This window comes from Ischnura elegans, chromosome 1 (assembly GCF_921293095.1).
Source record: "Ischnura elegans chromosome 1, ioIscEleg1.1, whole genome shotgun sequence".
NCBI lineage: Eukaryota > Metazoa > Arthropoda > Insecta > Odonata > Coenagrionidae > Ischnura > Ischnura elegans.
Genome location: NC_060246.1, coordinates 45763777 through 45787725, shown reverse-complemented (window position 1 = coordinate 45787725; position 23949 = coordinate 45763777). Strand labels below are relative to the sequence as shown.

The following is a 23949-nucleotide window of genomic DNA, read 5'->3' as shown; positions in this document are numbered from 1 at the left end:
CATGGCAATATTCGTGCCTGTTCCTCCATTGTTGGCCGACCTTGCGTACCGAGGGTGAGAGTGTTTAGTGGAATAATATGGTCCAAAGGGTGCGTTGTGCTTACGCTGCGTTGTGACATTCCTTGGGAGGGCAGGGGAGAGCCGCAAAAGCCATTTCACCACGTCCTGTGGGGAATGACGACGGATGAATTTTGCCGTGGTTATTAACTTTTGAATACCACTCACTTATTTATCATTAATGAATGATTCAGAATTGTGCTTGGTTCATCCAATTTATATTTTAAATGAATTGGCGAAGCTCGTAAGTGCTCCCCGACCGGTGATTCACGCAGCACCCTTTAAATTTTATACCACACGGGAGTGTCTTCCGGGAAATTTGACGCGTTTGGCTAACATGGCAGTGTATTGAAGGAAAGGATAACCCTCCTTGAAATTGATATGGATCTTCAAAAAAATGTGAATAAATTTTTAGTTACTGTCACTCATAAATTGACGAAACGTATTTTTATGTCGTAATTGCTTAAAAACTTAGTTTAACTGTTATTTTTATTTTCAGGGATGAATCCGACTCCTACTTCAGATTTTTCACGTAATGATTGATTTTTACACTTGATTAGTGTTTGTTTAGGCGACATTTGAATATCTTCTTTCGCTTTCCTGACGATATTAAGAAAATTTGGATTCTTTTTAAAGTTTTTTTTTATAGTATCACCACATGTTCTGCGTTTCATGTGTATCTACCAATTGCCCCTCTAGTGTTCGTCGAACCGTAATCCTACGGAGCGGCCAGATTATCCGAAAACATTTTTAGGCTTTTACACTGAACTTCATTAGTAATTTACTATAACTTTAGTGACTCTTCCTGTCCGTGAGTATATCAACACATGCTTTTAGGATGTGGTTATAGAGAATACAGATGTTCGGGATGATGTAATTGTTGTCAATTTATTGGTGCCATTATTTATTTTTTATTTTTCGTATTACTTTCATATTATTTATACTTCCTCTGTTCATAATTCATGTCTTTGTGACCCCATAAACCATTTCTATGTTATTAGTCACACAAAGCTTGTGCCGTAAAGATATGAATACGGAATTTATATATGTCAATGCTGCCTATGGGCGTCTCCAATGTAAATAGATATCACCAGTTGCCATTTATTGCTCCCAACTAACTTAATCAAACATTTTTGGCTTGTATTTTTGTAATTTTTCAACATATTTTAGGCGCATGACTTCATTAAAAAATGTCTTTAACGTTACGTGCTAGGCAAGCATCGATAAAGATACCACGTGAATGGTTAGAACTTAATTATCAAGGCCAGAAGTTGCTAATTCAGTAAAATTTGTTTCATGTCTGTTTGTGATGCTTGTTTGTATCTTTTCCCTCAAATTGAGGAAACTCTTGCTTTGTGTAAATCCCGGAGCCGTATCATGTTTTGGTGGGCTTGACTGGTCTTTTCTTTAATGAGGTATCATGCGATGCCGCTGTATTCATAATTTAAGCCAGAGCTTTCCTTGCACCGCTTAAGTAACACCCTTTTTTTGCACTTTCTCTCCGTCCTGTCCTTCCTCTCACTCTTTTTCGGCCTCTTCCTGCTGAAAACTCCTCACTAATCCACGCGTACATTTCTAATCCTGCTTAACATCGTGATGCTTCCCTCCTTCATCTTCACTCTCACAAAAAATCTTTCTCTTTTTCATAAATCACACACCTCCCCGCTATAATTAAAATGATTGTAACTCCCTTCTTTCTCATACTTTCCTGGAAAAATTTTATGCGTGTACGGATAAAAAATATCCATTTCCCTCAATTGGAATTAAAATTCAATAACCTTACTTAAACTGTAAATAATGAATCTGTAATATATGCACAATTTGGCATAACATAACATTTTACTAAAATGACCAATTTATTATCTTTGTCATTGTTTCAAATTCAAAATATTGATCTACAAAATTTCCATGTTGTTCTTTCATCCCATGTGGATCGTGATGACTTGTTTGCTTTAAATTAAACTCCTCCACTCCACACTTAATTTTATATAAAATGATTTCTACATTTTCCACTCTTCCCTGGGAATAATATGACAATAACTCGCCAAATGTTCTCACTACATTGCTTACAACTCACCCACGGCTGAACAACCCATATCGCTTGGCTTTATGCTCACCACTCACAATTTCTTCTGCAAACAAAAACACGTAACGACTAATAATGGTCAAAATTCTGCCCATATAAAAAACTATTTTATTATAAAATAAATTTGAAAATACATACGTTACATTGTGCTCAATGACCGCCTTCATAAATTGCCACGGCAAACAAAAACACATTAAAATCCTAAAATGGTACTTTCCGCACTCTCAAAAAATTAACACATGGTTCACATAAAAAAATAACACTTGATGATATCAGGAGTTCTTTGCACTCAACGGCTCAACGGTTGGTGGTCAGCCGCCGATCCTCCTCCACCCACAACCTTTCCATCCGCAGCAACAGGCCAACAATAACGGCGACGTCTACGGGCAGGTGTCGGCGGCGGACGACGCAGACCTCGAGAAACTTGCCGCCGGCGTTGCAGGGATGTACCACGAACCGTTCGGGGTGGCGGGGGCGGTGCCCTACGGAGGCGGCGGGTACGTCAGCGTGGCCTCCGGAGGGGGTAGGAATGGCTCGGACCTGCTGCTCCACGCGAGGAGTCCTGAATACACGGGTGAGTAAAACAAAAGATAAAGGAGGAGAAGGTGATGAGATGCTTTGAATCTATTCCGGTGGATTTAGGTTTCGGCTTCCCCACCGCCCGAGGGATTATATTCATTTTTCTTTTTTCAGCATTTCGCATCTCTTTCTCACTAATGCGGTCGGTATTGCCTAATTAATAGCTGTCGTTTGCGGTTAAGAGTTCTTGTCTCTCGTGCTTACAACTGCGAAATTAAAAAAAATATTTTTTGCTTTAACATCAAATTTAAATTGAGTTTATTCCTCTGAGAATTGTCTTTTTTCGGAGCGGTTTTATTTCCCTTTTTATTTCATCGCAAAGGGACACGGTGAAACAAGGGAACTCTAATGAAAGAATGACGGAGTGACAACCACAAAATTCATAATTCCGCGTGTACCTTCCACATCGTTTTTGTTGTCATTTTTAACATGAGTGTGGTGATATAATAAATTGTATTTTAAATTTGTAGTACCGGTGAAGAATTGAGTTGTTATGGGAGTTATTTTTTTCGTTATTTTAAGCAAAGAAAAAAGGTCTCATGGAGACCCTTGCTTGCATTAAACAGAATGTTTTTAATGCCAGGTTCCTGGAAGTATTAATTCCATATTTCTCAGAAGAGTGCCCATTATTTTCCAGGTATTGTTGTAGTATCTCTTAAAAGAGTATGTTTTGCTGAGTGAGTATTACTTGATTAGATTATTATTAGTTAGTCCTGCATTTTTCTTCCTGATAAAAAATTGAATGTAGTCTTTTAATTATATATGTATCTAAAATTTGTCTACAATTACCGCATTGCGTTTCGTGTGATTGCAGCCGTGATTGACGTCATGAAAAATATTCAAATGTGTTGGATTTCTTTGCGAATTAATTTTAGATTAAATGGGGGACTGTGTCCCTTGGAATATAAAGTATACGATGTCAATGACTGGGCGTAGAAGCCCATGAAAGTAGATCCCTATAATTGGATTGTGACTTCGCTAGCCATCTCTCATCCTCTTCGGGTATTCACTTCGGAAACTTCTTATTCCTTAATCCCTTTAGCCTCCAAACACAAATGACTCAAAATTATGAAATTTCTGATATTTTTTCCAGTGGTTTACTTCTTGGCATTTTTTACCTCGTTCTTTTCCAAAATATCTTAGTCTCGGTATGTCGTTTATATCGTAGAAGTTAGAGTGATTATGCAGAGAAATGGAGTTTGAAGCGTACTAGTGACTCAAAATAAAATAAAATCCGGAAAAGGATCAATAATATTCCTTCTATTATCCAGATAATAGCAACTAAACTTAATATTTTATCTTCGGGTCATGTGAAGTTACCTAGTTTTGTGGAAGCAAAATTAAATAAATAATTTCGTCATGCCAATTAGAAAAATATTTTGATAGAAATCTGTAAGAATCGCGTTATTACCAATACTGAGAACAATTGCGTCATCAAATTAGGTGAAATCATTCGCGCAAACTGTATCGGAATTTCCAAGAATCATGCTTTGACAGTCATTTAAATCTTCGTTCCAAAATAATTACTCAAAATTTAAAATGTGGACCTTTTTTTATCCTTTCAACCCCACGCAGGGCGTTTCACTTTTTAACAAGCTCCTGCTTCTTCTTTCATCCTGCCTTGGGCTCACTCCTTGGCCTTTCATGCCCGCTGACAAGTAAAAAGCCTCGTCTTCGGGTCCAGAGACACGGAGTTGACGCAGCGGATGGTAGAACGTTTTTTTTTTTCTTTCCCCATCCAAAGGAGGCGCCGCGCCGTGGCATAAAGTGGGCTGGAACGGAACGTCGTCAGCGCCCATTTGCACCTCACATTCCGCGGGGGAGGATGGGGGGAAAAGGGGGAAGGGACGCGAGAGCGCCGCCGGGTTCATTGGAAGCGAATGTTTAGTGGAGATTTTGGGTGTTTTTTTTCTTCTTTGACGTAGTGTTTGGGGAGCTCAGATTGTGGCGGTGTTTGTAGTCCAATGCATAATCTGTTATGCTATCAAAGGGTATTGCATTTTGAAGCTCAGCTTTTTAATTCTATTCATCATGCTTCAGCCATTTTTTTTCACAAACACATCTTTTATATTTTCATTTCTTTGATCCGTAAAAGAGGCCGGTGACTGCGTGATTCTTATTCTTCTCTGATTTCCCTCGGAAATCTTTGTCTTTGCTAATTTTTTTTTATAGCTTATGTAATTCTTAGCCACCTGAAGTCTTAAGGCACTAATTACTTTTTTCACCATTAGGCCGAAGGGTATGATTTCATTTATTTATGCTTTGTTATTGTTACTAATTCCCGGGAGATCGTTAAACGTTTTGACGGATACAATTAAATAAATCTCTCCCGCATGACTATTAATATAAATGTGAGGGAAATATTATGCAAATAAGCACTGAATGTGCGTAATATCTTCGTTTAAATAGTATCGTTATGGAAGTATGTAATACCTAATTATAATGATTTATATTTCCAATTTTGCTATTAGTTTCTTCAGTCTCACTCTCCCACAGATTTTGGATAACTGAACAACCTCTTACGTGCTTGCGAAAGCGATAATTTTTAGCAGGGACATTTATTGCTCAGTTGACTGCATAAGTTTGGTTTTTTACAGCTCGGCTCATATTTTCCTTGAGATCATACTTCAATATCTATGAAGGCGCATAAGTCTTCTCGTGTGCATTTGCAGTAGTGACATAATGGCGACTTAATTAAATTTGGCGAAGTACTAAATATTGGTCCCGTTTGTATGGTCATTTCTCTCATACTTAATTATTGTTGATGAGATGAATTGGATGTATCACTAACATTAATAGGTTTTTATATAACGAGTATCAATAATTGTCAAGCAGGTCAATCGTTATTGCCGTAATTTTAATTTATTTGAAAAATAATAATCAGCTCTTTCACCGCCATCTATACGATAATAGTTTAATTACGGTTTACAAGTTTCTGTCATGCATTTGATGGACATTTGTGATACGGCAACTAAATTAAATTGTTTTATTTTAATATTCAAGCTATTTAGCATATTATGCTTTCTACAAAATTTTTATCGTCCTTGCGAGAGCTAAATTGGACCAATTTTTGAAACAGTTAAACCTAATCGAACTAAGAAGCTATGCGACACTGCCTTCATTACCGAAGTCAGCGTAAAGAAAATAAGTATATTGAAAGTTAATCGGGTATATTTTACTTTCTTGATGACTAGAAGTGTTTAATTTACTTTCAGTTTATTAGTATCCTTGTTATTAGTTGATTTACAATGGGAGTAGGGTAATCTCTCATTTATAAAAATGAATGAATTTTCTCTTCACATTCTTCCTTCAAAATTCGTTCACATTTTTGGACGAGCATCCCCCGGACGCATCTGATGACGCAAAGTTTTTAGAAAATTTATGTCTTTAATATTTCTCACTAAAAAGAAAGAGGTACAATTAAAAACGACTTAAAAGACGCTTTTAGAAGCCTGCGTTGAATCCGTAAAGAACGCAATGAAGTTCGGAAACTTTTCTCAAACTCTTCCGTAAAACGTGCCCGGGATTTCTGGACGCTGATTATTCAACAGGTCCCACAAAAGGAAGCAGAATTTTTTTCGATGATATGTGACGAAGTTTCATGCTCCATGTGTTCTTATAGCCAACTTCTTTCTTAAACTCTCATTTGAGAACTAGGAGAACTCCTTAAATGAGAGTTTCAAACTGTTCCACCTAGTACGCAACATTAAGACGAAGAGAATTTTGGGAGTAAAACTTCGCACAGGTTAAGCAGAATTAAATCGGTTGTTTCTTTAGCTTAAATACACTATTGCGTTTATTGGCCTCTCAAGATGATCTTTTTTAGTATTCACGTATGTTACTTACGTTATTCAAAGTAAATATTCAAAGTACCCTAGCTATAATCTCTAATGTATATTATTTCGCTGATGTCCTTATGCTAATTCTCAGCACCAAAGTTATTAAAAATGGGTCATTTGCATTACGTGGACTCTTGAGTATATTTTAACGAAGGATCTCTCCCAAAATGTTTCATCCTCTTAAAACCTTGCGTATATTCCGCCAATAACGTGAAGAAAAATAAAGTAGTTGGGAAACTTTTTTCAAACCTTTCTGTAAAACGTGCCCGGGATTACTGGAAGCTGATTATTCAACAGGTACCTACCGCAAAAGGAAGCGGAGATTTTTCTTAATGATATGGGACGTTATTTAACATTTCTATATTTTTAGTAACTCTTGCATTGGTAGCTGTTGCTTTAAATCTCTTAAAAATGTATTCTTACTCTATTTGCCAAGAAAACCGACTCAATTCAACATCTAAATTAACGTCAAGGAAAATCCAATCATTCTCTTAGGAAATTGACGGTGAAACGTGTGAATTGAACCAAGAGCTTGAACTATACAGAACAAAATTACAGCATACACTTTGTCGGATTAAATTCAAGTGTGCCATGAAAAATTAATTATTTTCATGAGGACCTCAAAATATATTTTTCATTCTTCTTACTAGAAATGAAACATTGGTGTAAAATGCGTCGTTATTTCTATCGAGTTCAAGAAACCTTTATCATATTGTCTTACTTATCCCATCAAAAGTGTTTTTGGGAATGGGCCGACTAACAGTTATCTAACGTCGTATGAATGCGCATTACAGCCTTAAGGATTATGTTTAGGCTGTCATTGTATGTTCAAGTCTGGTCAAAGATGATAACTAACTTTGCGGAAACAAAGAATCCTAAAGATCTCTATTTTCCTCTCTTTCTTCACCTCGGAGTAGTCTACGACACGTCGCAAGACACAGAGGTAACTTCGAATGTAGTGAAACTAGATTTTCGACTTGGTGACGTTATTCCCTTAGAGATAACGTCCTCCTTCCTGCTGCATTATGCTACACTCTTTTTCGTCTACAAGCGTACTCAAGCGGAAGGTTCTGTTGGGCAATCGTATCACTGAAGCATGCGAAAGACCTTGATACGCTAACATCCTGTTTCGCAAATTCAGCACCGAGACTGCGTTATACCCCATAAGCTCACGAGTATGTACCACAAAAGACGCCCAAGCGCCTCAAGCTCCCGTGTCCGAGAATTTTAAAGTAGACAACGTATATGAGGTCAAGTGCAAAAGTAATTTTACCCAAAGGAGTCTACTTGGGACATTGTTTTCTAAGTTTTAGCTTGTATTGTGATCTTAACGCTGAACCTAGTTACGTAGGACATAGCTGAAGATCAAAATAATGTTAATGAATGATTATATTGTGAGAAAGAGGTTTTTATAGGTGTGAGATGCATTTTAAACGGGAGAATTCATCTTCGAAGTGAAAATATCTGAGGGGAAATCTTTCAATAAAGTAAAAGAGGCACAATAATGCGATCGATTTTGTACCGCTTACTTCCGGAGACACCGGTAAAATTCTAGTCTTTTCGAAATTCTTTTCGAAACACACAAATTCATTACTTGACATTTTTCATTGAATTTATGTTAATTATGAATGAACTCTTGTATTCTAATGTAATTTTTCCTTTTGTATCTCTTTTTACAAACCAAACTATGCACTAAAAATTCACACTAATATCGTGTAGCCAACAGACATATGGGCAAAAATTCATTGCTGACGAGAAAAAGAAAAAACAAACTTTCATTCATGTCGTGAGTGAACCTAAACGCAATCAACCGTTTTTGCTCCACCTTAACTAACCACAGGTTAACCTCATTTCTTGCGGCCTACCCTCTTGAATTTTCTCCCCCAGCAGCATTTCTATCTGCTTCCTCTCCCTTTGACCATCTTTTATGCATCGTTATTGTTTCTCCGGGCCAAGTTCCCCCAGCAGGAGCTTCCGACGCCACCGTTGTGATCGGCTCCCTCCTCTCGGAGGCGAAATTGAAGAAACACTAAATTCATCGTGGGTTCTCGCCCCTGATGTTGGGAAGCGAAAAATCACTCCTAAGTATTAAGGATAGTTTACCCTCAGTTAATCCTAATAGAATCAACTTAATGAAAAACATCAAGTAATGAATTTGTGCGTCCAAAATAGCCACAAACCCAGAATATCACCAATGTGTAGGGAAGAAGAGGAGCTGTGGGCATTGACACGGATGGATAGCAAGGGGCTTTGGTTGCACGGGGCTCATGGCCCGCTATTCAATTCCCGCTGATGGATACATTGAGACTATTCCGTCTGTGAATGACTGCAGCCGCCGTCACCAATAGCCGATGGCTGGTTGAGGAGAGTGTGGTGAATCAGTGGACCATAGCGTCTCCTACCGTGCCATTGTATAGGAAACGTGGGACATGGATTTTTTCGGCTAAGTGGGAAGAATGGTAAGGGAAAGAGGAATGTTAGCCGTTTACGAAAGTCCAGGAAAGAGTTCCCGAGGCATACTCTCACTAGTAATTCCAAGACGTACCGCAACAAAACATTTATGCATATTTTGGAGAGTGTGATTCTTCCATGTCCGTATCACTATTCCACTACCACCCTCAGCCAGCCTCCCGTACTCGTAATTCGTGCCCAACGTCATTCCTCAGGTTACTTACAACAAATATCACCTCACTACAGCTCCTCTACTCATTCCACCCGCCGGAGGATACGCAGGTGAAATCCCATTCCATCCAAGATTTTCTACCTCAACTGTCGAACACTATGTGACTTTCCCTCTTTCCAATTGTTAGTAGCCAGCAGTTTTTTTCGCTCTCTGGTGACTGTTGTTCCGCAAAAGAACCTGGTTTTTCTCACACCTCATCAGTTAGTAAGGCTTATTTTCATCGCACTTGGACTATGATGAAGTCAACTCTACGTTTTGTGAAATAACCTGTAATTAAGGGAAAGTACCATGTCCTAAGTTCTTAAGCCAAGTTCCAAAAATTTACTTAATTTAATTTGCTACTCCATGACAAGATTTTATTACGATATCACATATTTATTGTTAGAAGAAATCATTTGATTCATCCACTAGACCGTAAGTCTATTGAAATTTAAAAAAATCTTTTAATAACTACCTAGCAGGGGAAATGTGTCAGTTTACTTAAGTTACTTTTATGGCTCATACGGTTGCCATCATACTGTCAGCAAATAAAATATGTTTTTGAAAGACTTTTTTTATTGACCGCACCCCTGTTCCATCATGGAAATTAAAGCTAAATGAGAGCAAACGAGTAAATTTTCATGAGTGTGTACGTTTATACGCCCTTAGTATTCTTCTAGTTTTAAATACTATTTTAAAAAGTATTCCTTATCAATTGTCGAAGCAGGATACCTATTAACAAGAATTTCCTTTACGAATCGTGTAACTTTTATTTGTACCTTCAAAATGCATATACAAATAATTTGATTCGGTTCTGTTGCTAGAATTGTTCTTTTCTCGCTGAAAGTGAAAGCAAACTACTAGGTGGCATTTAAGAGCGTGGTTCCAGTTTGGAGGGAGAAGGATTTCCGGCTCCTAACTCGAGAATAATCCAACAAAATTTTTTATTTCACTGTTTCTCTTTTAGCAACGGAAATAAAATATCCTAAAATTAGGATTTTATACATTAAGCTTGTAGTGCTATGAATTAACCTCAAACCTTATTACTTGCATATACAGAAACTTCTTATTCAGAATTTGCTGAATACTTAAAACCAATAAAATCTTGGGAAAAGAAAGGCAGAAATTTCGTCATTTTTTTCTCGATGTTGCTTTTCCATGGGGTTTTCCTCAACATAATATAATTTAGATATTTAATCGTACAAATATTGAATGCACATGCGGCGAAAAATGCGTTATATTAAAAAAGACTTCAACCCATTTTGATTTGAGAGAGTCTTTGTGTAGTCAATGAAATCCTATTAGAGAAAATTATTAGAGGGCGATATTCATGTTGACTGATTTTCGAATAGCACTTTAAGTAATGAACTTTTGTCATGTCTTATTAAAAAATTACTGCAATAAAACTTAAACGAAATGAAGGATGGTAATATTCTCCTCAAACCAGTCAAGTCACATACAGGCGTTAAATACTCTCCGCAGGAAGACGAGGGGCAACTGGTGAAATTAACCGCCGGACTTGTTTTCTCTTTAGCTATTAGGCTGCCCGTATATCTCTCGCACCTTTTTCAATCCATTAAAATCTACCCCTCCCTCCTTCTTCTCTTATCTCCGGAGTTTTTAATCGCGCACTATTTCTCCGTCAGCGCCCTTTAATCCACTCCCCACATCTCTCCTCTCGCCTTTCTCCTCCCACAGTCCACTCTTTTCTTAATACACATTGCACACATCCAAAGCATTCGCCCACTCTCTTCCACATTCCTTTTCCAGCTTTCTCGATCTTTCTCTCTCCTCCCCACTCTTTTATGTTCGTTTCTCCGAGAGCTACCCGGTCTCCACGCTGTGCTTCCCTTTCTTTCCCCCAACCTTAGCCCCCCACTCTTTAATCTTCAGCCGGGGGAATCTCGCATTGGCCTCTAAAACGCCTGAAAATTTTATCATTGCCTCTGCCCACCTTCTTCCCTCGCCTCAACAAAACCTTATCCCTCTCTTTCTCGACCGCCTTTCCCCCCGCAGCTCTCTTCCTATACATCTCTTTACATCCCACAGGGTAGCCACACTTGTTAGTATGCCCTAGAAATAACATATCCTGATTTTTCTTGAGTTTATTTTCATTATATACCAATTATTTAGCAAGAAATGGCAACATTTTCGGTTTCACGTTGAAATTCTGAGTTACTATGAAATTTCCACAAGGCAAAATTAATTTATACTTGTCTCACTTAGCAGAATAATCAAATGTAAAAGCAAAACTAAACGTTATATGTGCTTAAACAGCAAAATAAATATTTTAAATGTATAGTTGGAGAGTATACTTTCAAGCTTTCCAACTTAATCCATAGTTGAAAGTCTTCTTGCATGCAGGGGAAGTATGGAATTCTATCTATATGAGTGTGCAGCAACGTGTATAGTAATACAGGAAAATCACGTTAAAAGCAGGGAAATGAAAAATTCATTCCGCCATTTTCCAATTTATCAGAATATGCCTTTAGGATTACAAATATAAAATCTTCATATCTCAAGATCTTTTCAAATTAACCGAAATTTTATTGCAACATTAACGGACTGGTGAACACTATGAGTTTAGAGTCCATCCAATTTTGATAAAGACCTGTTATGCACTCTGCTTCGAACCCTTGAGTCAAAATGCTCGCACAACGTGAATTTTTACACCCTTGCATTACATCAACCATACATACTTTCAATATTCTGAAATGCTTGAAAAGCCTTTCCTTGACAATCGACAATTGACAATGAATGGCATTGGTTATTGAGTAATCCGTAGCCTTTTTAAAAATTTGATTTGGCGCACATAACGTATAAAAAGATAAATGTGAAATAACCGCAAGACATGAAAATGTACTCGACAAAACCGAGAAAAACTTGGAAAAAAACGAATTTTTATCACTCTGAGTGGCTACCCTGCAACCCCATCCTCCCCAACCTTTTGCTTCCTCCCCCCAAACCTTTTCTCCTCGTTTCACTCCTGCAGATGGGATTTGCGAAGGACAGAGATCAAGGTGGAGCCAGGGAGTTTTGAGAAAGTGTGTGCATGGTGACGTGGAAGGAGCGGTGGCGGACTTCGCAGACTAGAAGGGGACGGAATGAGGGCGTAAAAGCCAGCGGAGGGGGAGAGGGGATGTAGATGGCCGTCAAGCTCGGGAGGAGGTTTCAATATTTGAGTGAGGCCTTATCCTGGTCGCCGTAAGGCTCACGGAAATGTCCCCAGCTGGCCGACGAAGGGTCCTGATCTCTCTCTTCTTCCGTGCCCAGGATCGCCCTCCCATGCCCACACGTCCCTCTCCTCATTTACGCCTCTTGTGTTCCACGCCCCCCCTTCTTCCTGGACCACCTGCATCCTCACGTCCACCTGAGACACGGCGCCAAGCAATCAGCCTCTCCCCGCTTCACGCCCCTCCGAACTAAAATTTCAAGACAAGCTGAGGCTGGGCCAAAGAATCCTTCAACTTGGTCAAGGGACATAATTAGTTTGTGAAAGCTTTGAATAGCTTGTCTAAGATTCACTTGTTAATTTTACTTTGCATATGCATTATTGTCGTTGGCTTCCTCGCTCTATTAGGCTCCAAACTAAAATATGTCACTAACGATATGACAAGAAATTTTTGTGGGTTCTTTTATCTCCAATTTGGCTTGGGTAATTAGTAAGTAAGCAATGAAAATTTTTTGTATCTTTCTTCAAATGTTTATCTCAACTCTTTAATATATTTATCATAAGGCTCTGCCTTCCTTGATAGTTGGAGAAGTAGATTTGGTAAGACTCAAAGACAAAATTTTCATCCGTTTTATACCATTGTGTTGAATGCACTCTTCTACCCATTTTCATTCAAGTATCGATGGAAGTTACTCTACGGATTTACTAATTAAGAATTCAGCAGATTATGATACATCTCCTTTTCATTGTAGATATGCCTGGCATGGCATTTTTGTTTTATAGCATATAAAAATTTTAAGTAATAAAAAATGGTAATTGTTTAAATGATCCGTCATTACTTCCATTTTTCAAGGTTTTGTGTGTTTACGCCACCATAATTTATCCTATATTCTATCTAAATACCACCATTTGTTCACCATCTTTCTAATGATCACATTATCTGCTATTTACTTTCCTTCAAACGTTATTCTTTCATACTAACCAACTTTTTTGGGAGATAATTATTACATGAAGGTCGAAGAATATTATCTTTGCATCAAATTTCTTTCTCCAAGCTAAACTGCAGATCGTTCTCAGTTAAGTAATTTTGAATTACCTGGAGAAGTTCCATTAATACGAAAGAAATCATTCAAAGCAAGATTCATCAATTTAATGGGGTAAAAAAAGGATTAATTTTTGTAAGCGTATGATCTATATGGTGTGAACGCGTGTTGAATTTTGATTCATCATTCAAATTTGTTGTCAATCCTTCGTTGCCCTATTTTTTCACATCTCGACGCGTTCTTTTCCGCAACCGATCGGCTTTAATGTTCGATTGTGCCTCCATTCCTCCTCCTCCTCTTATTTTTCCGCCAAAGGCCTCGATTGTCTTGAGACATTGCTGCTTGCCCATCCCTTTGATCTTCCCTCTTCCTGTTCCCGATTTCAATCGTTGATTTTATTCTTCCCTTTGGCAGGCGCTGCGACCTCACGACTCCTATCTTTCCTAATTCATTTGAAAATATCGACATCACAGATTTAGTCCATGCCATTTGATGAGATTAAAAAATATTTGATTGCTGAAACGAAGAAAACCTTGTGAGTGCGGCAGATTTCCGAGTGAAATGTTATTTCTCCACATCCAGTGGTACGATTACCACACTTTCAATCCTGGCTCAGACCAATGAGAAACCGAAATAGCTAGGTGACTGAGATCACCGAACACATCAATATGAACCGTAAATATAAATTCTGTGCTATTGACCTCGCGCATACAAAGCTTACTAAACCATACTATTCGTGAGTACGTACATTAAAGTGCGATTGCGATCGTTATGACTGCAATTTATATTAAAATATATGCATCAGAAGTATTTTTAAGAGTCCCGAACAATACATCAATGAGTTAATGTAAAACTTAAGGCTCTAATCGTCCATCAATTCTGTTAAAGCGTTTTTACTTTTTCTATAAATGCTAAATCCGAAGATAACTTGATCGTTAAGTTATAATTATTATTGATGATTCCATTTCAAATTATGCTTATTATAGCCATAGGCCAATTCACGGCAGGGGCACGGGGGCATGGGCCCTCCCTCCCAGACGCTCAAAAAGTGGACAAGATTTTTAGTCCGGTTATCATTACGTTCGTTTTTTTATCTGATCCTCAATCATTTAATTTCATGTGAATAACTATAACATTAAAATAAAAGAAATATTTCGTTATGTAATAGGTGTGTGTAGTTTTTAATCTCAAATACGAGAAGACCGTTTGTCTATCAGACCCCTGTGCTCCCCCCCAGTCCACTGTCCCAGCTTACTAGAGCTTCAAAGCATTTCGTTTTTCTTGCCGGTATTCAGCAAAAATACGGTCTGGGAAATATAATAGTTTATTTGAATATTACTAGGCACAAGCTGGAACTTCAATTCAAATTGTTTTTTTTCGTGTCCATAGAATGCAGATGTTGTGCTTCCATTCACTATGGTCGATGCACAAGATGGGAAAAACAAGATGAGTTATTTTTTTCTCGGGGCTTTAAATAAATAGAGTGCACTTGATCAAATGATCAGTGACCATGTTGTATTCTGATGATTAAAGATACTTTCAATCACGTACATTTAAATGAAATAATTAATAGGTAGACATGTAGTTTTTCTACATTTCTCAGTCAATGAAAGCAGATAGTATATTTGAAAGTTATTACAGGTTAGCCATTTGTAATTTGGTGCATATTTGCACGTGAAACAGTCCTTTTAATCTAAGTTGTGAAGTACCGGAGGTCAGGCGAATCAAAATAAAAAGTATGGGCTTGGTAGATTTCCAGATGGTCAGCCGTTCGATTCCCGGCGCGGTCGATTTTTCCCGCGAGGGCAATTCATGTGAAGCTTTTTTGCGATCACTCTCTCAGCCGCCAGTCAAACTCGCCCCCGACCATCCTGAGTGCTACGTTTCTGGATTTTGCGAATGGATCTTCGGGAGATCGGCGCGGGGTTGGGGAGTGGGGGGGGGGGTGTAGTGGGTCCCTTAACCCAAAGGGATGAGCTCGAAAGGGATGGGGGAAAGAATTTCCCCATCCGCTCGTAAATCCTGCGCCGCGCAGATAGGACGTGTTTCGTGTGTTATGTGTCCATGTTTGTTTGCGTGCGCGGGCGGGGAAGGCTTCGAATCACTCCCGCGGGGGAAGGAGGGTCGGGGGGCGTGAGGCGGTCCCGGCCTCCCCTCCCCTCCCTACCTCTCTCTCTCTCTCTTTAGTCCCTGTCAAGGATTGGGTTGGGAGAGGTTGGAACGAGCGAGGCTGCACTCAATACGCCCTCGATATGGATCGTTCGCAGCGCGTCTTTGAAATGGTGCGAAAAACTTCGATCGCTCCTGTCTCGTGTTGATCTAAGGATACGTAAAAAAGGATGTTTTTACGGTAGTTACAGGAATTTGAATCATGAAGTTGCTTGCATTTGACTTATTGCCCATAAAATTATATTACCTAGGAATATTAGGCTGTAGGTAATACATGATGTAATGAGCCGTCAAAAGTTTCAAAGAATGAGTCTAAGTAATTAGAAAATGGTTGCCTCTCAAGAGTGGCTATAAATTATTTTTTAATTTCCGCATACTCGGCGTGTGTTTAAACACACGCTGGTAAAATATGGGTTAAAGCAAGCCACAAAATATGCCTATGGTGGATTGAATTACTGAATGGAAATATAAGATCTCTCACTCGTGATGAACTTTGAGGTTGGTTGGAATAGGCCGGAGTGGTAGGTCTCAACGAATTGTAATAATAATAATAATAATAATACTGTCGTCTTTATTTCACAAGCGAATTTAGGACTAGATAGTCCTCTCTTACAATTAATTTGTCTGACAATCACATACATCCATGGATGGTGGTCAAACCACCCAGGCGGGATTCGAACCCGCGACCTCTAGGTTAGCAGTCGGGGACTTTACCCCGGCGCCACCGAAGCCGCAGACTAACACATTCAGGGAAAGGAGCATATCCTCTCCCTAAGATATCTCGTTCATAAAATGTGAAAGCTGTTTCCTTGAATAGGAAACACCAGTAAGCTGTTATTATTCATATTATAAACGAAGAAATCAGTAATTCCCTATTCCAAAAGACGATTACCTCCATTAATTACTATACTTCTCACTAGTACTAATCACCAGACTCTATTAATTACTGTATATACCATAAGGTTCATGAGAATATTTTGTTCTGATTCAGAAGGCTCTCTCGAATTTCCTTGTAAGGGATCTTAGCCCGAGATTGCGCTTGCCTCAAGTCTCTTCAATGCCTTTATTTGCAGAATATTTGTTTGTGAAAAAAGGGTAAGGAAGGAAGTTTGGTGAGAAACTGTCGTAAACGTTTTTAGCTAAAATCTCTTGAGGACCACGAGGAAGTCTCATGCAAAAGACGTGTCATTTTTTTAGAATAACCCGTTATGCAAACTGTTACAGGAATTTAACCATTCCAGAGTCATCCATCTATGAGGTTGCCTCATCAGTGCCTGGATATCAATGTAGACCCGTAAGGTGGGAAGCCCTATAACAAGGCAATAACCACCGAAGGCACGTGGGATCCTCACTTGACTACAAAGGAGATTGCCTAAGAATTGAACGACCGACTGCCAAGTAGTTATTACGTCGATCATAAAGCCATGAAGGTAGTGAATAACCCACAAAACCCTGCAAAAGCGCTAAAACCACGTTTAGCGCGTTCTCCCACGAAAACCGAGCGAGTCTTAGTTTTTACTCGAACCTTGGTGGAGAGCTTTCTCGGTTTCGGAAAGTTTGCTTCACGTCACAATTCTCACAGACGATCGATTTGGGTCTACCGGAAATTTCGACCAAGGCAAAGAACGAAAATGGCGCATCTTTATTATAATGTTCACAATAACTCACACGCCTGCATCAATTCATTTTTTAATACTCCTCTACTCACCTAAACACTTTCTATTCTATACTGAGAAAAAAAACTTTAGTAATACTAACTTTTATTCAGTACCAATTCTCTGGTGCATTTTATCTCAGAATGACTGCGGTGTGAAGGGAGTTATGACCGCCTATGATTCGTCCGCCATTGTTTCTTCAAGGCTTTCCTTCGACTTCAGAAGTTCTTTCATCGATTTTTAGGAAGTTTTTTCCTCTCTAATACTTTGAATTGCTTTCTTATCATCGTATCAATGATAAGTAAGTGCGTTTTACCGTAAGTGGAAAATACCCATTATTTGGGCATTTGAATGTACTAATGGCATTGCTCAACTTATGACTTCGTCCGGGAGCTTCTTACTTGTGGTCCCTTACCGTCGTTTGGTAAACATTTTATTCGCCTATGTATGAATAAGTTTTCCATTTGACCTATTTTTGCCGTAACTATGTGGAATCTGTACTAGCCTTGTATATAACCTGCATATGCTTTTCATGTATATCTCTTTCGGCTAGTTTTCGATAGTGCTCATTGAAGAATATTCCTTTTTAGCAAGACAAAGATGGAGAGTCACATAATCGACTTGAAATTTCTTTATTGGAATCCTAATACTCTCAGTTTGGTTTTATATGCGTTATTTATTTGATATCTAGTGGTATTACTTGACTAGACTTGAAACAAAATTTAAGAAAAATCATATGAAATACTATAACATCTCAAACTTATGGCTTGTGAGTGACCACTCTTTGGCATGTAAAAACGTCTTGAAGTATTGTACACACGAGTAGCTTACCTAAAATAGAAATAGATCTGTAGCTTAGGTCAAATGCGTGGAAAAAAAATCCCTTCCGCTCCACTGAAAGGAAAGGGACAAGTAATCCACTGCGATGGCTTGAAGGCACTGACAACTGCAGGCCTTGGCTTAAAAATTGCCTTCGTTTTGTTTCTCTTTTTTGGGTTATGTTTTGCGCTCGATGTGGGCTGGCCTTCATTCTCTCCCACGAACTTTACTCCATCTCTATCCACCCCACTGCTAACCACACGCTCCGACCCTTTCTCCTAGCAAAGCGTCAGGGAAAAAAAATATTGCCTTTTATTTCTGGGACCGAGGCTTAAAAGGCAAAATCCCCCGTCCCCCACCCCCAACCTCGCCTTTCCAGGATCTTTCTTGGTGGAGGAACAGAAAATGCAAGGGCTTTTGCTCCGATACGTTTTTTTTCCTTCCCTTCGCTCTCAGAACGACGGCTTTGGTCTTCGGGCACGAGCAAATTTTTCTCCCGAGGTCGCCTTTGCAACCGCGAGCCGTTTGATTTTTTGATCCCTTTGATTGGGGGAGAGGAGGAAGGAGAGGAAGCAGTTTACAAGTGGGAAGTCGTGTCCGAGGCAAAAGGGAGGCCCTTTGGAAAGGCCGGTTTAATTTGAAACGTGGAGGTTGTCGATCGCTCTCGCATATTAGGAACACATGACTATCGTATGAGGCTAAGGATCTCGAGGCGACTGGCGGTGGGGAATATATGGTTTCTGAAATCTCGAGTGGAATATTAAATCTCGGAGTGGCATCGTCGCTGGAGGCGAGTCTCGGAAATTCACTCGGCTGTCGCCTATTGCTACTCCAAAATGTCACTGTCCACAATTCACCCCCAAACTGTTCGCAAAAAAAAACAAGTTTTTCCCTTATTGAAATTTTTTTCTCCTCTCATAAAGGTAAAATTAATTCAGCGTTTAAATCTTGAAAAAACATGAAAATTATTTGTTTGCAAAGTGATCTCCTGCGCTGAAGCGTCCTATAAGCAATACTACTCTTCTAATATTTTGAAAGTTACACTTTTGGCGCAAATTTATTTCAAATCAAATTTTGTGATTTTTGATTGAACAACAAGACAACTTAAAGCTGTTCAGATAAGATTGGCATGTTCTGACAATGTTTATTATACGAGGCCATTCCAATTTATGGCTCCGATGACATTTTTGACTCCTAGTTTTAAATTTTTAAAACAGTTCAACTGCAATATAACCTTTGAAGAATCGTAAACTGACTAGGCATTAAATGGTGTGATTAGTTGGTAATCACTATATGTAAAATTAATATTTGTATTCTATGTAACTGTAGTAAAGTGCAAATCTTTGGGATTAAAATATACATACTTTGAAAAAAGATTGAATTCAGAATAATGATATCATAAACATCATGAAGTCATATTTGTGCTTTATCTTTGAACCATATCGTATCACAGTTGCAACCCGGTTTTCAAGTGCTAACTCAGCCGCATGATAAAGATCTCTAAATGATGTAGACACTCACTTTTGATTAAATTCCTTGATGATATTATTGTGTCAAGCGTCACCCATTAGTTATGAGATTTCATTTTTAAGGAATTCACCGCTGGTTGATGAGTCCTCTAGGAATTTCATCTTCGTTGGGGTTAAATATTCAGTTTCTCCTAATTATTCAGTTTTCCTGGAAATATATTGAAAGGCTGGAAGATTTTTCCGAAATAGTAATATATCCTGGAGAAATATTTTTTAATTCTTTTCCTCTCAGGAATGTGCCTACATAAAATGTTTCAATCATACTCGGGACATGCCTTGTTGTTTTTGTAACTACTATGGAGTCCTTAGCCTTTTCTCTTGCGCGAACTGAAATATTGTTTTACTAAACACTCTTTAAATTATTTTAAGCTGGAAAGCAAAACATATTTATTTTCGGAAGCTGGAGATAGGATAGCAATATTATATTCTTATTTTCTCCAACGGAACCGAAGTTTTAGAAATGATGGACTTATTAACAACCTAAGTATGAAATAGGTGTGCTTTTTTAATTCTACACATTAAAAAATTAATCTCATCATATCAGTTTCTTGCTTCCACAAAATTATTATATGATATTACGGAATATTCTCTTACCCTGTATTCAACACTATAGAAAAAGTATGGCCAGTTGTATAGTTTTTGTCGTCATATTGCTAACCCCTGCTAATTGTAAGTAAAAAAAACAATAAAATATATTTGACAGCTTAATTATGTTGGAAATCTTAAGTGATGGAATATTTTGAAAGTAAGCCACTTTGTGCCACTCGCAAATTATGCGGACAAAATGTATTTATCTTATTTCACAGGTCGAGGTCAGCAATGGCTCCAGATTACTGGAATTTTCCATAAGATTCCGCGTAACATATTTTAATTATTCATTTATGTTTAAAATGGATCTTGTCGTATGAATACTTTTGTAGTCTAAACGCTTAAGAGCTCAGGTTTTTAGTACTCTTTAAGACAACCATATCGCAGCTATCTCAATTTATAGAAATATATATCCATCTATTTTTATATAACATATGCGGTGATGGACGAAGGTATAATTTTTTTACTATTCATGGGCACAGTTTACAGGAGAGGAAATTTTTTCTTGCATCACACTAAAGTGTACCTCCCTCATTCCTCGACGACTGGATTTGAACTCGGAACAACCCTCATCATCCAAAGTTCGCTTCAAGATGAGAGAATTTTTTTATCGGACAGGTATTCCTTTTTTGCGCGGTGCACCACCCAGTCTCCGGCGGCCACCGATGCCGGCACCGTCCGCGGGCACTCGGATTCATCTCCGTGCTCCAGGCTCCATTCAATTCCAAGACTACTACACTTCCCCCGTCCACCGCCCTCTATCCATCCCCACGTCCCTATAAGTCTGCTATAAGTTAACTTTCCCCATCCCCAAGTACTCAAGTATTCCCCTCACTAGCGAAAGCGTGGAGGGGCTAGGGCGGAAGTGGGAGTTCAGTACCCCGTGGGACCTCCGCAACTTCACCCTCACGCAGGCCGTCACTCGGGTCTCTGCGTTACTCCAACCTCTTGGAGAAAAAATTTCTGAATGCGCCCAAGAAATTTACCTAGTCACCAACATCCGATAGCAACACTGAAATTCTAACTTCGGTGTTGTTTTGGGTTGTGGAAAACGTTATCAAGAGAAATAATAATAAAAAGATTTGTGTAAAAACCTAGTATTTTGTCATTCACTTTCCTTATTAGATTTTATGAAAATTGCAGTTCCAGTTGAAACAAATAAACCAAAAACAAACGATTTTTTCTTGCATACGAAAAGAAGTAAATCGTTCATGCGGTTATAGAAATCGTGCTTGCGATTATGAAAATCGTACTTAGTATTTCCGCCTTCTGCCCATATATTTGATTTGTGACTCGATCACAAGTTAACTCGATTGAACGTTTGGTGAGCACTAGGAAGGAAGAGCCTTTGGCCACTCATCCAGTCTTTTGGACGTGGAATGGTTGCATTTCATAAGTACTGCTGGCGTAAAGTCAATTGAAAACTTGAAGTGACGCATATTGACGTAAAATTCTGGCCTTAACTTGGGAAGAATCGTAGTCTGTGAATGTTCTATTAGGTTGCGTAAGTGTGGATTTAATGAACGGATGAAATGAGCGGTGGATGTCACATATTTTTCCTGTTCCATGGCAGTTTGAAAGCTACATTTGCCCTGTTTTGAGTCTTTTAGCGTTCAGTATCAATTGTTAAGCTGTGAAAAATATTGATCAGTGTCAATTATTTAAATGCGATGAATAAAAATATTTTAAATAAATATGCATGCATAGTAGCTGGTCCCATCAGGAGGTGGTGACAAGGGTAGGGATATCATGAGGAAATGAAATTTATCTTTTTTGTCTATTTTAAATTATTAAATTTGGAGTTCGTTATGCATGTATATTTTGTGACTGTGTGAGTGTACCATCCCCTTCTCCCTCTGTACTCTTCTTTTCTTTTTTGAAGCTGAGAACATAATGGAATTCCATCGCAAATCGCCCTTCTCTCTTTTTCACCCCAAACATTAGTGACCTACTCAGTCCTTATGACATCACGTCTATATGTGAAAATCAGTGGAAAAAAATAAGTGAGAAGGATGAGAAAAAAGAACGAGAGACAAATGGCATTCAAATTGTAGTGTCTTCGCGATGCAATGGACTTCCGATTCATGGGGTACAATTCTACTCGCCGCGGATAGCCAACCCTGCACCGCCTTCCCTCCTTCAACTCCGTTATGTAAGGGACAACATCTTCTTCATTACCCACTGTGGAAAATAGCTGGGACCATTCAAATGCATGCATGAAAAAAGGTTATTCAAATTGCCTGCTTCCTTCAGCAAAGTTTAAGTTTGCCTTAGCATATGTCCTGCCCTCTTCACTTCCATGACGTAATGCCCAAGTTAAGTATTTTCAAGGTCTTTGATGTATCATAACCACCTTTCTCTTTCTTCCACACTCTTTATGATTCTAGACAGGATATCGCTTTGAAAGGCAGTGTCTCCTTCCTTTGGTAGTCGTTTTTATTCTAAAAGTAGACGGAGTGCATCACCTGAAGACCAATGGAACGAAAGTACATACTCAAAGAGACAAGAGCCGTAGGTGGTCGAAAGAGAGTTGCCTAGCGACGACGTAGGGAAGATACAGGAAGAGGTCGCGACCCTTTGCAAACATAGGTTCTACGCTTCGGATCCCCAGCCTAGATAACAAGGAGTAGTAGGTGCTTGCAAGATGGCTGCCCGGTGGGCTTGCCTACCCACGATAAGTACTTTCCCACACCTTCACAGTACATCTAGTTCCTACCAAATTTAAAGTCCAGTCTCTTTGTCTCCCCGTGAAAAGATATGAATGAACGATTTTTGGTATCTGCGATTCATATTATTGAACAAATTTTCTACCACCTCCCAATCATCATGTTTTTAATGAAGGAATTGTGAGGCACTCACAGTACGAATTCAAAAGAATTTGCGTTACAACTATGAGAGCTTTCATGACGGGAGAGTATCCTCCAAAATGTCACTGTCGAATCCTACCTCCTGTGACAAAATACGCTTCTGAAGTATTTTGCATAATAATATCCACCAACCTGGGCGGGGATCGGTTCAATATAGTGGCCAGAGTGTAGGCTTCCTACCCTCTAGTCCCGGCAGTGGCAAAGATTTTACCGGGTATTCCCAATCCCTACTTTAGTTCTTTGTGAAGGGTTCTTTGAAGTGCAGAACTCCGTCCGTCGAATGGCACTTATAGTCGTGGTTCCCTTTGGTGGCTGCTTTGGCACCTTTTGCTAAAAGTAAGCTAATTCCAATGCTGGGTGTCGCTCCACCATTATATCCCTGCTCATTCCTCAGGGCGGAAATGAGCTATAATATCAGTCGCCTCCTCTAAATAAGCAACCTTGGCACCCCAAAACACTCAAATTGATGCATTAATAACGGTCGACCGGTCTTATTTTGTTTTCCTCACTGCCTCATTTCTCATTTTAAACGCACGCTTCCGTGGGAAAGGAAAATTCACTAGGTACGATTTACAGCGACGCTTTATTTCCCACCATAGGTTTTGACACTTATAAGTCTAATCAAAGTGTGCCAAAAAAAGTGTCGAGACCATATTCAAAATTTGTCAAAGTGGAGCGTACCAAGTGGATTTCTTTTTCTCATTTCCTATTTCTACAAAGTAAAGCTGCTAACATAAACCAGAGTGCGTCATCATCTCGCAATTTTCAGGGCAAATAGAGTAGACCCCACATTTATCGTACCTACATTTTTTTCCAAATCCCCTCCCTCTTATGATTTTATCCATAAATTTGGTCATTCATCGCTTTGAATTCGCTCAGTCTCA

The 23949-nt window shown here is 38.9% G+C and overlaps 1 protein-coding gene across 3 annotated transcripts in view; it reads left to right on the top strand.

Annotated features, from left to right (window-relative positions):
• The window catches only part of LOC124159493 (discoidin domain-containing receptor 2-like), a 655398-nt gene that overhangs the window by 590512 nt on the left and 40937 nt on the right, over positions 1–23949 (top strand). The window contains exon 12 of one of the 3 annotated variants that reach the window (XM_046535354.1): positions 2498–2717. In XM_046535354.1, coding sequence (XP_046391310.1) covers positions 2498–2717 — 220 coding nt within the window. Of the gene's footprint in view, positions 1–2419; positions 2718–23949 lie in introns of all 3 variants that reach the window. The other 2 variants (XM_046535345.1, XM_046535336.1) reach the window with 2 other exon arrangements.